The following is a 12375-nucleotide window of genomic DNA, read 5'->3' on the forward strand; positions in this document are numbered from 1 at the left end:
AATTATATTATTTCGTATTTGTGTCGTGATGGTGCTGGGCCGGGTGTGGGAGTTTAACTGTTTGACTCTGTGTTGCAAGCCAAGCAAGATTTAGGTCTTTTAGGCTCATACAACACGCCCCGAGTCTCCGGGCTAAGCCTAAAGGTAAAGGCTCGGGTAGCGTACCGCTGAGCTGCACTTCAGTGCGGCCGTGATTTTGTACCTTCGACTAGCGACTAGCGACTTCGTACCTCATACATTTTTGTTGTTTTTTGGTCAGTGATAATCCCGGACTAACCATTTTGTAATATAATCAAATGTCATGTTATGACTAAAGTGTGTGAAAATAAAATTCACAAATAATGTCCACCTACGACTTGGAAAAGGTGGGATCGAGTGATTTCTGACAAAAATGACATCTGCATCCAGGACCAGGCTAGCCAGGCGGCTTCAAGAGAGTAAAAATCATTTTACTAACGTAAGGTTACTCTCATACGAAGCCAGGGCTTCTCTCTCATAGACCCACACAAAGGAAGCCAAAACCTGAAACTTTCACCCCCGAGATTTCTACTTTCCTTCTAAAAGATCTAGGCCTAGGCCTAGACCTAAATCATGTACATGGGATAAAACTTCATTTCCGACATTTCTACGCTCTCGTTGTTATTTTTAAAACAAGAATTCATCAAAAAAATGAAAAAATATTGTCAAAAGACGGAAGAGACTTGCCCGATGTTTACGCCGCCATCTTGTTTCTTATTGTACTTCCCCAACGTTACGGACGCGAGTGTCGCGTAACGTTGGGGATATATAAATATATTTTTTTTAATTCCTCGAAACAGAAGGCTGCCAGCTGTCTACATAGATCTAGACCAGGGGTTCTCAATAGGTGGCGCGCGCGCCACTTGTGGCGCACCGAGCCTTGCGGAGTGGCGCTTGGGAGCCGGTATAAAAAAATAAAGGAAAAATAAGGAAGAAAAAATGTATCTACCAGTAACCTGGCAATAAGGTTTTGGTGATCATTTTAATACAAAGAGAAAACAAAAACTCTTTACTTGACACTTAATTGCTAATTGATTTCCTCAAATTTTGTCCAATTTAGCACTCGATAACCCCTATTATGGAGGATCGATGGTGTTCTCCTTTTTATTTATTCTACGCTGTACAAAGTTTATGTGCCGCACAAGTGATTTGAAAACCCCGTTTGTAGGATTTCTATTTCAGTGGCGAGAAATTTTGCATTTCCAGAGTATACGTTTTGGTTAAGAGTTAAACATCAAATGATATGATATTCAAAGAACATCCTGATCATAAAAGATTATGAATTTGGGACATAACAAGCAGAAACATTGTTTCTGAAGCCGATTAAATTCCGATGTTGTAAAAGTGAAATAAATGTATGCTCAGATGCATTGTCTGCCGTGATTGCCTGCATGCACTCTTGCTTAACATGAACTGAATGAATGATACTGCACGTGAGTTATAAAGAGAGAGGGGCAGTTGGGGCGTTAGTGTAGTGCAACGCCTAATTTTCAGCCCTTGAAAAATCGGGGAACGTAGCTTCAACCACTGGCGTACAGATGGGGGTGGCGATTGGGGGGCCCAAGTGTTTCATGGCCAAGAAAAAAAAGGAGAAAGGGAAAGAAAAGGAAAGGGAAAGAGTGGAATATTGTATTATTTTCTTAATATTATGTCAAAATATAGATATTTGTATTGCAAAGTTCAATATTTTTGCTTCAGCTGCCATATCTAGCCCCCTCATTTTTTTTTTTACTCATTACGCCACTTGCTTCAGCCAATATATCTGGGGCAGAACAGTCTGAACTAGTGGTATCATTGGTATGTTGTGAAAAAGTCACTGGTCATTTTTCTTTTAATATTGATATTGTGTAGTTTGTTGGCATTTGTATTTCTTCTGTTGATATTAATTAGAGCCCCTCTGGGCAATTTAAAAGGCCTCATATTCCAAAACGTCTGGGGGCTCTGCCCCCTCGACCCCCACCAGGGGCCTCTGAACCCCCTCTGCTGATACATTGCTGGTTTGCGCAATGGACAGTGGAGCATTACAGATTCTCAACATGAAATGTGGCGCTTCAAAAAAAGTAATTGAGAATGGCTGATCTAGACCTATCTGGTACTTACTTTTACCCGCTCACACTAGGTTCGTATAGATCATATGGGCACCATTATATGTTGATAAGTACTTAGTGATTGAATGAATGAGAGTAGAATGTCCCAAAACTTCATGGATGGACCATGGCGAAATGAATTTGCACCAGTGTATTATTCAATGATAATCATTGATACCTCAGGCCGGTGATGGTTCGTATTCGCTACACTTCACAAACCATCAGGGTCAATCCATAGAAATTGATAAATCAATTCAGAAAAGGTGGGATATTTTAGATCTTGTTGAATAATTGATCAAATACAAAATCATGAACTTACCAGGAATATGTAAGTCTTGTTAGATGTAGGCCTACTCTAGTTCAGAAACTGTTTCACTCTTTGTTCATGCTTCTATCAGTCTCAAAATTGGTGATTTAAAGCCCACACATAATGTCTTTGCACGTTATGAACTCATCGGTGATTAAAAAACTTCACTTCTCCGGTCACAAGTATCGCCGCGGCTGATGTCCATGCAGTTGTCATGTTTTTGAATCAGCGATGATTGAAGATAGTAAAAAAGATGGTTAAAAAGTCCTCCAAACAAACAAATTTCAGCTCTCTATCCTACTCCTTCCTCTGGCACAAATCAAAGCTTTGATGTTTCATCAAATTTGCATTTTAAACAAGAGACATCTCTGATCTCTTTTGTCTCTAGTATGTTTATCAGCTCAAACTCGGTTGACTTTGCTGTATTTAAGAAACATTGATTAAAAAAATATTTTGAACATGCTCAAATGAGGATAATATTGAGGAAAGAACCAACAAGTATATAGCTTACCGGTACTTAAAGGTCCTATGAAATACAGCAAAGATGCTGATTTATTCGTTAGCTTAGTGGTTACTTATAACGATTCCATCAAAATTTTACCAGAAAAACATCCCACATCAGGTTCAAAGGCAGTTTTATATTGAAAATTGAGCCAAATTCACCACGCCCACCAAAAATTCAGCCCGACTTGGTTTCGTATATCACGTGACAATTATGACATCAGGGGAAGAATCTGCTGAGTGTTGCTGACGTTTGGAGCGTGAAGTGCCTATTGTGGTTGCACGTGTGGATTCAAAGTAAATAAATTGAATTGCTGGAATAATATTCAGAACCTGAATCTTCAAAGTCTGAAGAATCAGACGCAGCTGATGACGATGCTGCAGCCATGATCAAAACCTCATAAAAATCTAAAAAATCTGTTAAGGATGAGCTCGGTCGAAACAGCAACTACACGAGAAACATGTGCAATAACTAGGGGTCCGGCGGCACAGCTGAGAAAGCTTTCTTTCGATGACGTCACGATGATTGACAGGTCGATCGGCTGATTTTTTCGAAAATTTTAGTGGGCGTTCCCGTTGAAGTTAATTTCCATGGAATAACTCAACACCGGTTCGTCGTACACAGAAACCGATGGCAAATTCGTATTTTTCAAGTAAAACTTCCCAAGAATAGATATATATATCCAAAATAAGATGGTTTTTGTGTCATAGGACCTTTAAATTTTAAGAGAAGACGGAGGCATATTCATTTGGAATCAAATTGAATACCTAACTTTGTATGGTGAAAAGTTGAAATCTTGCAAAAAAATATAGCAAGCTATAATTGAAAACATCTTTGATATGATTTTTTCAATGAAAACAGAATAATAAATAATTCAAAACTAAGTAGGTACAAATAACCAAATATAAACCCAACAAAGCAGCTACATAAAGGACAAGAAGTGTAATATTAATGAAAGTAAATGGGTGAAAGTATGTTCACCACACAGTGGTTGCTAAGTGGTTGAGGACAAGGTTACATTATATCCTTGTACATGATTTTGAGGAACATAATATATTACATTCTGGTTGGTTTATTGAAAAAAAATAAGGGCACAAAAATGCCTGCTTGGTATACAGACTTGTTTCATACAGTATTGCAAGAAAGATGTTTGATATCCATTGTGGTCTGTTAAGAGGGAGCATGATACCCTGCTCCTAATATCAAAATAACCCAGTCACTTTTTGTGATTAATTCTGTTTTGTAAATATATATGAATCAACAGACCTATAGTTACCTTCATTGTGAAATGATGGAAATCTAGTCTTCCCAATGACTATATGAACAGAGGGATGCCATGGGAACCAAGGTATCCAAGAACCAAGGGGACACAGCCTCCAAGAAAGTAAAAGCCGTTGCTGCTTTCCAACTTGCCGGACAGAACACCAAGCTAAAGAGAGCAGCTCAGTTTGCAAAAGCTGCAGCCTGTGAGTAGTACACTATTATATCATTCATGTTCATGATAATGGTATGAAGTGTTTTATATTTGCTGATTATCAATATTTTGTTTGAGAGGAAACTTCCTTGTTCCAGACTTCATACTAAATATTTTGGTTTGATCAGTAAGGTCCTAAGTACCTTATTTGCAACCATTTGCCATTTTAATTGCAAATTTTCTATGAATAGACATTTGTGACCAGTCACCCCAAAATCAACAATAAGTTGCCAGGGAATATTCTCTGTAAATCTAGCCGAAAAAAGTAACTTGATGTTTAAAAAAATTGAATATTAGCTTATCTGAAAGAGTAAGTCTTCTTACTACTGTAAAATTTTGAAATTGTATTAATGAATAATTTAAGCACAATATCTTAAGTAGAAGGGACCAGACTTGACTAGCATTCATGCTATTTTCTGGTTCCTATTATCCTTGCTTTTCTATGTATTCATAACTGATTGGCTGTAAATTCATTCAATATACAATAATTTCTTTGACTCCATTTTTTGCAGACTGGTTGGAAGTTTCACTGAGATTGCATAGTGTGCACATCTCATGCTTTAAGTGGACCCCCACTTCAAACCATGATTTCTCCTTAATTATTCTTTTTAAGTTATCTGATTTTTTTTTGTATTCAATCAGTACATGTGATTTTTTTTTTATTGTTGATCAATTTTGAGAAGTTATATACCATTCTAAAAATTATTTTAGGTGTTTTCTTGGTCACATTTTACATATAGGATACTAAGCTATGTTGTCTGTTTCTATAGAAAATTTTCAATACTTATTATTGATTGACAACACTCATGACTGATCTTGTGATGTAAAGCTGACTTGGAATGAAATGTTTCTTACAACACCTGTTAGATTAGTAGATAATAACTACTTTTCTATACAACTACTGACATATTCTCTTAATCTATTTCTGAGTTACTTATGAGGTTAAATCTCTCATGTTTTTTATCACTCATGTATCTCTGGTTTACAAGTTTATGCATCCATTTTGATGACATTTGAGATGTTTTAAAATCAAGCTCCCTTTCAGATGACTTTGACCATCTACAAAATGTTTGTTCTCAATCCTTTTATTTTGAGAAATAAGGGAATTGTGCAATCTCAAGTTTTTATTTAAAAGAGGGGTGCATTACAATCATAACAATAATATAGACAATGACTTGGTCAAGTAGAAAATTAATCAAAGTACTGGTATGATATTGTTATCATTTGCACAAATGCAACAATTGTTAATCATAAATATTGGTAAATTGAAACTGAATGAAATAAACATTTCATTTTTTTTTATTTAGTTTTATAATATCCACACATACAATTTTGATTTTTTTTCAATGTGATTGAATTTCTGTGTTGAAACTTTTAGCTGGATGAACATGTAATGTGGTGCTATTGAAATCTTTCTTTTTATATGGTAATTACTTTCTTTTGCCTTTGTTTTGTATTGTTTTAGCTGCAAAAGTTGATGTAAAGAAAGTAGATCTGAATCTTCCTCCCAAACCGCCATCCTCTCCTGCTGTTGGTGAGTAATGTCCAATTCATGCATGCTTGCTCCTGAATAATCTGGGCCCCATCTTAGAAAGAGTTACGATTGATCCAATCATTCTCAATTGTATGGAAATCCATCAATACCATAATTTTTTTTCCAGGATATTTGCACAATCTGCCTAGTAAACAAAGATATTCACACTGAATCTTCAAGGGAACGATGAATGTATGCATATACATCATATCTATATGTAGAAAATATTTTGAACAAATTTGCATTTTGGATGTTGACTTTGCTGGCCGTCCATAGTTGTGGTCGATTGGATCAATTGCAACTCTTTGTAAGACGTGGCCCTGGAGTCTACTTCATAAAGCTGTTTGTAGGACATACACGACTGATGTCCCTCTCTCGTGCTCAGTGGGATATCCCATTTTTGCCCTGTTTTAAGATTAATGAGAGTAGGCCTATAGTTCATATATGAGCCTATTAACATAATTTTGAATATAATAAATTTCCATTCAGATGCATGTTGGAAATGAGGATTTTAACTAAAAAGATCAAATTTAACTGTAGCTGAGGAGTAGAAATGCATTTAGAATCAAAGAAAGGGTGGTTATGCATGCCTTAATAGATAATCTTGGTCTTATTTCTAGATGTGCTGTCGTCATTCGGGCTGAACCTTTTGCTCCATTGCATTTTGTCTAACTGGCTCTTGGTCTAGTTGCCACAAGGTTTAATGGCTTCCTGTTCATATTAATCACTTGGTCTAATTATTATTTGATCTAATTACCATTACGTCTTTGCCAAGGTGCAAATTAACCATGGACTTGATTAGACTAAATGAGGTTAGCCAAACAGCATATTAGAAGTGTTTTTGAAACCAATTGAACTTTAGACTATATGGCAATTAGCAGACAAACTAGTTTTATACAAACTGCAGTTAGACCTTCATGGAGTTTGACCTACTATTAATTAAAAGTGGATATAGATCTCATTCAAAATATTAATATTCATATATTCATTTAGTATAAAGCTAAAGTTGGAAGATTTTGAAGATTTAAAGATTCATAATTATTGACATATTACAGAGTTTATAATTAAAAGCGTGTGGAATTATAAAAGAAATAGATTAAGAGCCTATGATATATCTTAACTTTATGATTTTGCTGGCATTGTGTCATTAGATTTAAATGAAATACTGATATTTCTAAAATAACTTTTATGGAAAGAGAAGGTGCAAACTTGGGAAGTAAGTAAAAAGAGTTATAGTTGCTTAATGTCTTTAAAGTAAATCATAAAATATATTGCACTTTTTTTTTTACATGTACTTCTCAGCCAATCATGCTTGCGTTGAAGCTTCCACTCTTTGTGGGTTTCCACTACCGTCCCTCATCGATGCCAAGTTTAATGTCAATGCCAAACATGGTGGGGGAACTGCCTTACTTATGCTCACAAGAGGCAAGCAAGACAGCGATTCCTCTGAAATCACTTTGCTTAGATGCGGTTTTGATGGCAACCACTATTCATTCAAGTCATTGGCCCAAGGCGGTGAACACAGTATCTACAATTGGAACGAGGTCTTCACCGACCCTCAGGGATTCCTCCAACCAAAATTGCTCTTTGGGAAATCCCACGCCACTGTCCTCTCCAACTTGGTTCAGTTTGGCCATGGCGGTTGCGGGGTGCTGTTCGAAGGACCCAAGACCGGAATCTTAAATTCATCTGCCAGCATTGTCCCAACGCCTCCCATCAGTTCAGTATCTGACGCAGACGGCTCATGTGCTTTGGTGATATGCAGCGCCCAGCCTAATAAGTCGGGAGCAGTACAGAGTCAGACATACCTTGTTCATTTTCAGCGAGATGGCCATGTCAAACCGGTGAGTAAAAGGCTATGATGTAACAAGGTACCAAGGAGGTGGCAAACAATACACTTGTCATAGGCACCACATTTAAAGGGATGCAAAAGAAAGACATTTAAAGGAAGAAAGGGGGGAAGAGGAAGATTTAATATGCTGAAAAACAAAAGAATTTAGCAATGTAAAAATTTGAAATTGAATAATTCTAGCATTTTGCCTCAGTGGCAAAACTTGGAAGGGGCACAATTTTAGCCCTCACCCTGGTTACCAATAATATGGCAGTACTTGACAACATTGGCACACATGTCATATATTATTTAATCTACAAATTTTGTAGTCAATCTCTAAAGTAATGAAATTTTAATTAATTTTGAATCAGTTACCCTAATTCATGCATAAAATTATAGATATGGGCCTGTTTCCATATGAGTTGCTCTTATGGTAACTTTGCCATCCAATGGTAACGTTCATGAAATCCTTGAGTTTGATTGGCTCTTGATCATTGTACACTATGGTAGTTACCATTGGATGTTAAGGTTCTTTGATAATGATGCAATTGGGCCATGCTATGATTCATCAAATAAAGCTTCCAAACTGCAATCTTGTGATCTAGATTCACTGTATAATTCATGATTCTGATTTAATGTATCTTAAAAAGGATTGGTATGATAATTTGTTTTCTGATGTTTTTTTTTAACAATTTTTTTTGTCAAAACTGTTTATAACATGACAAGCATGACATTAATTGATTTTAATCATCAAAAGTATAACAAAATATAATTTAAAAACATTTTTATACGTAGAGCATATAATTTAGGTTGTAAAAGGTCAGTTTGTAGAAGATCTGCAGAAAACTCACCTTCCACCAAATACTTTACCTTTATGATATTATCCAACAATTCAGGTACATTTAATCATTATTTGAATTGGACTTTACAATAAAGAAAAAGAAAAATTTAATTCCCCTGTCAAGGTTCCCTTGGTGCCTGATGGAAGTGACAGTTTTACCATGAGGACCTACGATGGAAAAACACTTGAACTCTGTGGGCCATCTTACAGTCACTTTGTAGTGTTTCACAGCAAGAGCGCTGCCTTTGCAGAGGATCACCATGACAAACCTAGAGGAAAGGTTGTCCATCTCCAGGAATTTAGTGGGATCAACCCAACCACTCTCCTTGAAGATACCTCAAACTTTGTAGGCCGGTCCATGCTGGTCATGTGTTCTCATAGCTTACAGGACGAAGACTCAACAACATCAGCTCTTTATCAGGTATCAAGACGTTGGTATGAACACTTGTCTTTTCCAAGGCCACCTACCCATAGCAGTCTTTAATTTCATCTTTCCCTCCTTAGAAGTTAGATTTCATTTGGCCAGGGAGTAAAACTAATCTTTGATGTTTAGAAACTAAGTGCATGATGACTAATGATATTTATACTCAAATTTAATGAATTCTAAACGTTGTCTTTCAAGACATAACAAATATGGCCATGCCAACGACAGTGCATCATTCAGCTGCGTCGATATGCACGTCATAGGCGCTGTACTTGGACACTCAAATGAGTCAGTCCGCTCATTATGTGTGACCAGTGGTTGGTCAGGTAAATAACTTTTTTTTAGTAATTTCTAATAATCCAGGAATCTTGATAAAAATTATTCAAATTATTATATGGTCTTAATACCCTGGTGACCAATCAAATGGTAGTAGTAGTAGAATGAGGAGTAATAGTAGAAATTGTAGTAGTAATAGTAGTAGAAGTAGTAGTAGTACATATGCATGTTGCTGGATTCAAATCACAGTCGCAGTAATCTCCCTTCCTAATTCTTGTACTTGCACGATTCAGTGCATCCTCCTTCCTGAACCCAACCCTCATTGTGCATGCAAGAAGATGTCATGTTTTATTGTTATGGACTTGCTGCTTTCAGGTGACCCTGATGAAAGGTCAAGCTGGTGTTGCTTACATTGCTGGAATGTCCGGTGTCCTCCAATCTGCAGACGTGTGGACCATCACAATGACCAATGAGAAAGCCCTTCAGATTGTTGGACCTAAAGGACCATGCCGCTATTCACTCTTCTCAAACATTCCGGAAGATGTTCCAGACCCAAACGATAGGTAATCCTTGTTCTGTCTGTACTGTGAAATGCAGCTGCTCATCTTTGAGAGAGACTTATGTAATATCCACTGTATTTGTACATGAAGAGAAATATCCTTTGATTTCTCAAAGTACCCTCAGAAGAATATGACCAATCTATTAAATTTCAAATAAAGGAATTAATGAGTTTAAGTTGGAGAGGCACTACGAGTCAGTATTAAGTTGTGATACTTTGGTGTGCTGAGTGGTATTAATCAAGTGTCAAATCAGGTTGTGTCCCTACTTCAAACTTAACGTTACAGACACTTGGAAGTCTGCAAATGTTGGTTGCTAACTACTAGATCATTGTGAAAATACAACAAAGATGAAGATTGCATTCTTAAAGTAACAAATTTAATATTGTAGATAGTAGAAGGTTTCCAATGTGTTCTATAACTGACCTCTAAGTGCCTGATTTGATACATTATGGGATTAACATCCATGCTAGATGAGTATGTGAAAATATCAACAAGGATTCCATAATTTTGTCAGTTTGACCTATGATGAGCATTGACCAAGTCTAACCTTACACAATGCAGATGGCTGTTCATACATAAGGCCTACATGTACATACAAACATACTTAAATGGGTATTTTCAAAAATGTACGTAATCAGGAAAATTACATGCTTATGCCTTGGCCCTAATACCAACCGAAACAATATACTAACTTTTCCTTGGATACAGGTGTTTATCTCCATTCTGCCTAGCAACAGGGGATGCAGAAACCATAGAGGGTGGCCTGATCATCGATGATGATAACTTGACCGTCTGGGTGGACAGTATGACCAAGGTATTGGTCACTTGTGATGGGGTTACTATCCAGGAGGTGGAGGGAGGAAACTGGTTGGAACAGCCAGACGGTAGATTGGCTTTCCAGAGGGAGTTGACTGAGAAGGAGAAGAGCACTGGACTGAAGTTTTATCGAGCGTTTGCTGTAGTGAAAGATATTAGTGAGTCTGATGCATTTCAGAATGTTGGAACATAAAAAATGTTAATGATTGGATGAAATTGTGCCCCTGTATCTCATAATTGATGATACTGATTTCAAATGTGTGGACTCCAAAGCAATAATTTCATGTTTGGTATTCCGATGACATTGATCAAAGCCCAGCTAAAGCTTTGGTAGAGGGTAATAAATGGGAATCAAACTTGTGTGTCATCCTCCTAACATGCCAGTCTTACAGAAGTGCAGTAGCCGTATTTTTTTTCAACTACCAATTGTGTAAATTCAAATTACAATGAGTTACGATTGATCCGATCAATTGTAACTATGGAAAGCCAGTAACATCAACATCTAATAAGCATGATTGTTCAAAATATTTTCTAACTATAATGTATATTCATGCAGTCATTGTTTTCTTGAAAATTTGCTGTGCTTCTCTTTGTTTACTCAAGACATTGTGCAAATTTCTTGTAGAAATCATGACGAAAACCTTTCATTTCAGAACACTACACCCCAGTTTCCCTCAATCAATTCTCTTCTCCAAGTACGACAAACCATAACTGCCCCAAGCAAGCAATTTAAGTATCAAAACACCTGTTTCTTGACCTCGGTCCGAAGATAACACAACAGCCCGAGCAAAGCATGCCGTCATTTTAATTCACTTACTTTCCTTATTTCGAGGTCGATTTTCTTCGTTCGAAATTGAAAATGGACTAACATTGGATTTCTGAATACAATATGCCTTTGAAAACGTGATTAAATATCGAATACAATAATTTAATTCCGAAGGTCCTACTACAGGCAGAGAAGTCTTACGTAATAGCACAGCTGTTGTTTATCATTTCGTCCTTGGCTCAACGCTCATAATCTGGCCTGTGGAGGTAAAATTGAGACAGCGGGGATTACCTGGCCTAGCAGGGTTGATCAGGCGGGTGTTTCATAAAGCTGTTCGTAAATAAAGAGCGACTGGTGATCCTGTCTTACGGTAAATGGTACACACCATTGGCGATGATCTAGCGCGCGAGAAAGGATCACCAGTCGTTCTTAAAGTCGCTCTTAACTTACGAGCAGCTTTATGAAACAGCCCCCTGGGCTTGGAAATGATTTTGGGATTTACAAACGCAAAATGGGGTATAGAACCGCAGTTTGCAATCTGAACTGCGGTCTTTCTCCAAACGGGGGTTTGACGTAATGTATGACACTGATGGATTTCCATAGAGTTACGATTGATTGGATCAATCGTAAATCTGTGTAAGACGGGGCCCTGATGTATCCATAGAACTAATGTTCTCTATATTTCATATTACTAACAGATCGAACTGATATATCTACTGAACTAGGGGTCTCCCCTATTTCTGTGTCCTGTATGTTTCATGTTGAAATCAGATGGAGCTGATGTATCTATAAAACTAGGGGACTCCCCTTTATTGCGTGTTCTATATATATCATGTTCTATTGGATGAAGCTGATGTATCTACCAAACTAGTGCATTTACATTATTTCTGTGTTGTGTATCTGGATTCTCCTTATTTCTATGTTATGTTTCTTGTTACT

At 37.0% G+C, this 12375-nt stretch overlaps 1 protein-coding gene across 1 annotated transcript in view; it reads left to right on the forward strand.

The window, feature by feature from the left end:
* The window catches only part of LOC129253865 (uncharacterized), a 50649-nt gene that overhangs the window by 400 nt on the left and 37874 nt on the right, over positions 1–12375 (forward strand). Inside the window, exons 2-7 of the mRNA XM_064095293.1 lie at positions 4179–4380; positions 5854–5922; positions 7225–7766; positions 8719–9015; positions 9670–9857; positions 10563–10828. Coding sequence (XP_063951363.1) covers positions 4251–4380; positions 5854–5922; positions 7225–7766; positions 8719–9015; positions 9670–9857; positions 10563–10828 — 1492 coding nt within the window. The 5' untranslated portion in view covers positions 4179–4250. The remainder of the gene's footprint in view (positions 1–4178; positions 4381–5853; positions 5923–7224; positions 7767–8718; positions 9016–9669; positions 9858–10562; positions 10829–12375) is intronic.

Source organism: Lytechinus pictus, chromosome 2 (genome assembly GCF_037042905.1).
Source record: "Lytechinus pictus isolate F3 Inbred chromosome 2, Lp3.0, whole genome shotgun sequence".
Taxonomy (NCBI): domain Eukaryota; kingdom Metazoa; phylum Echinodermata; class Echinoidea; order Temnopleuroida; family Toxopneustidae; genus Lytechinus; species Lytechinus pictus.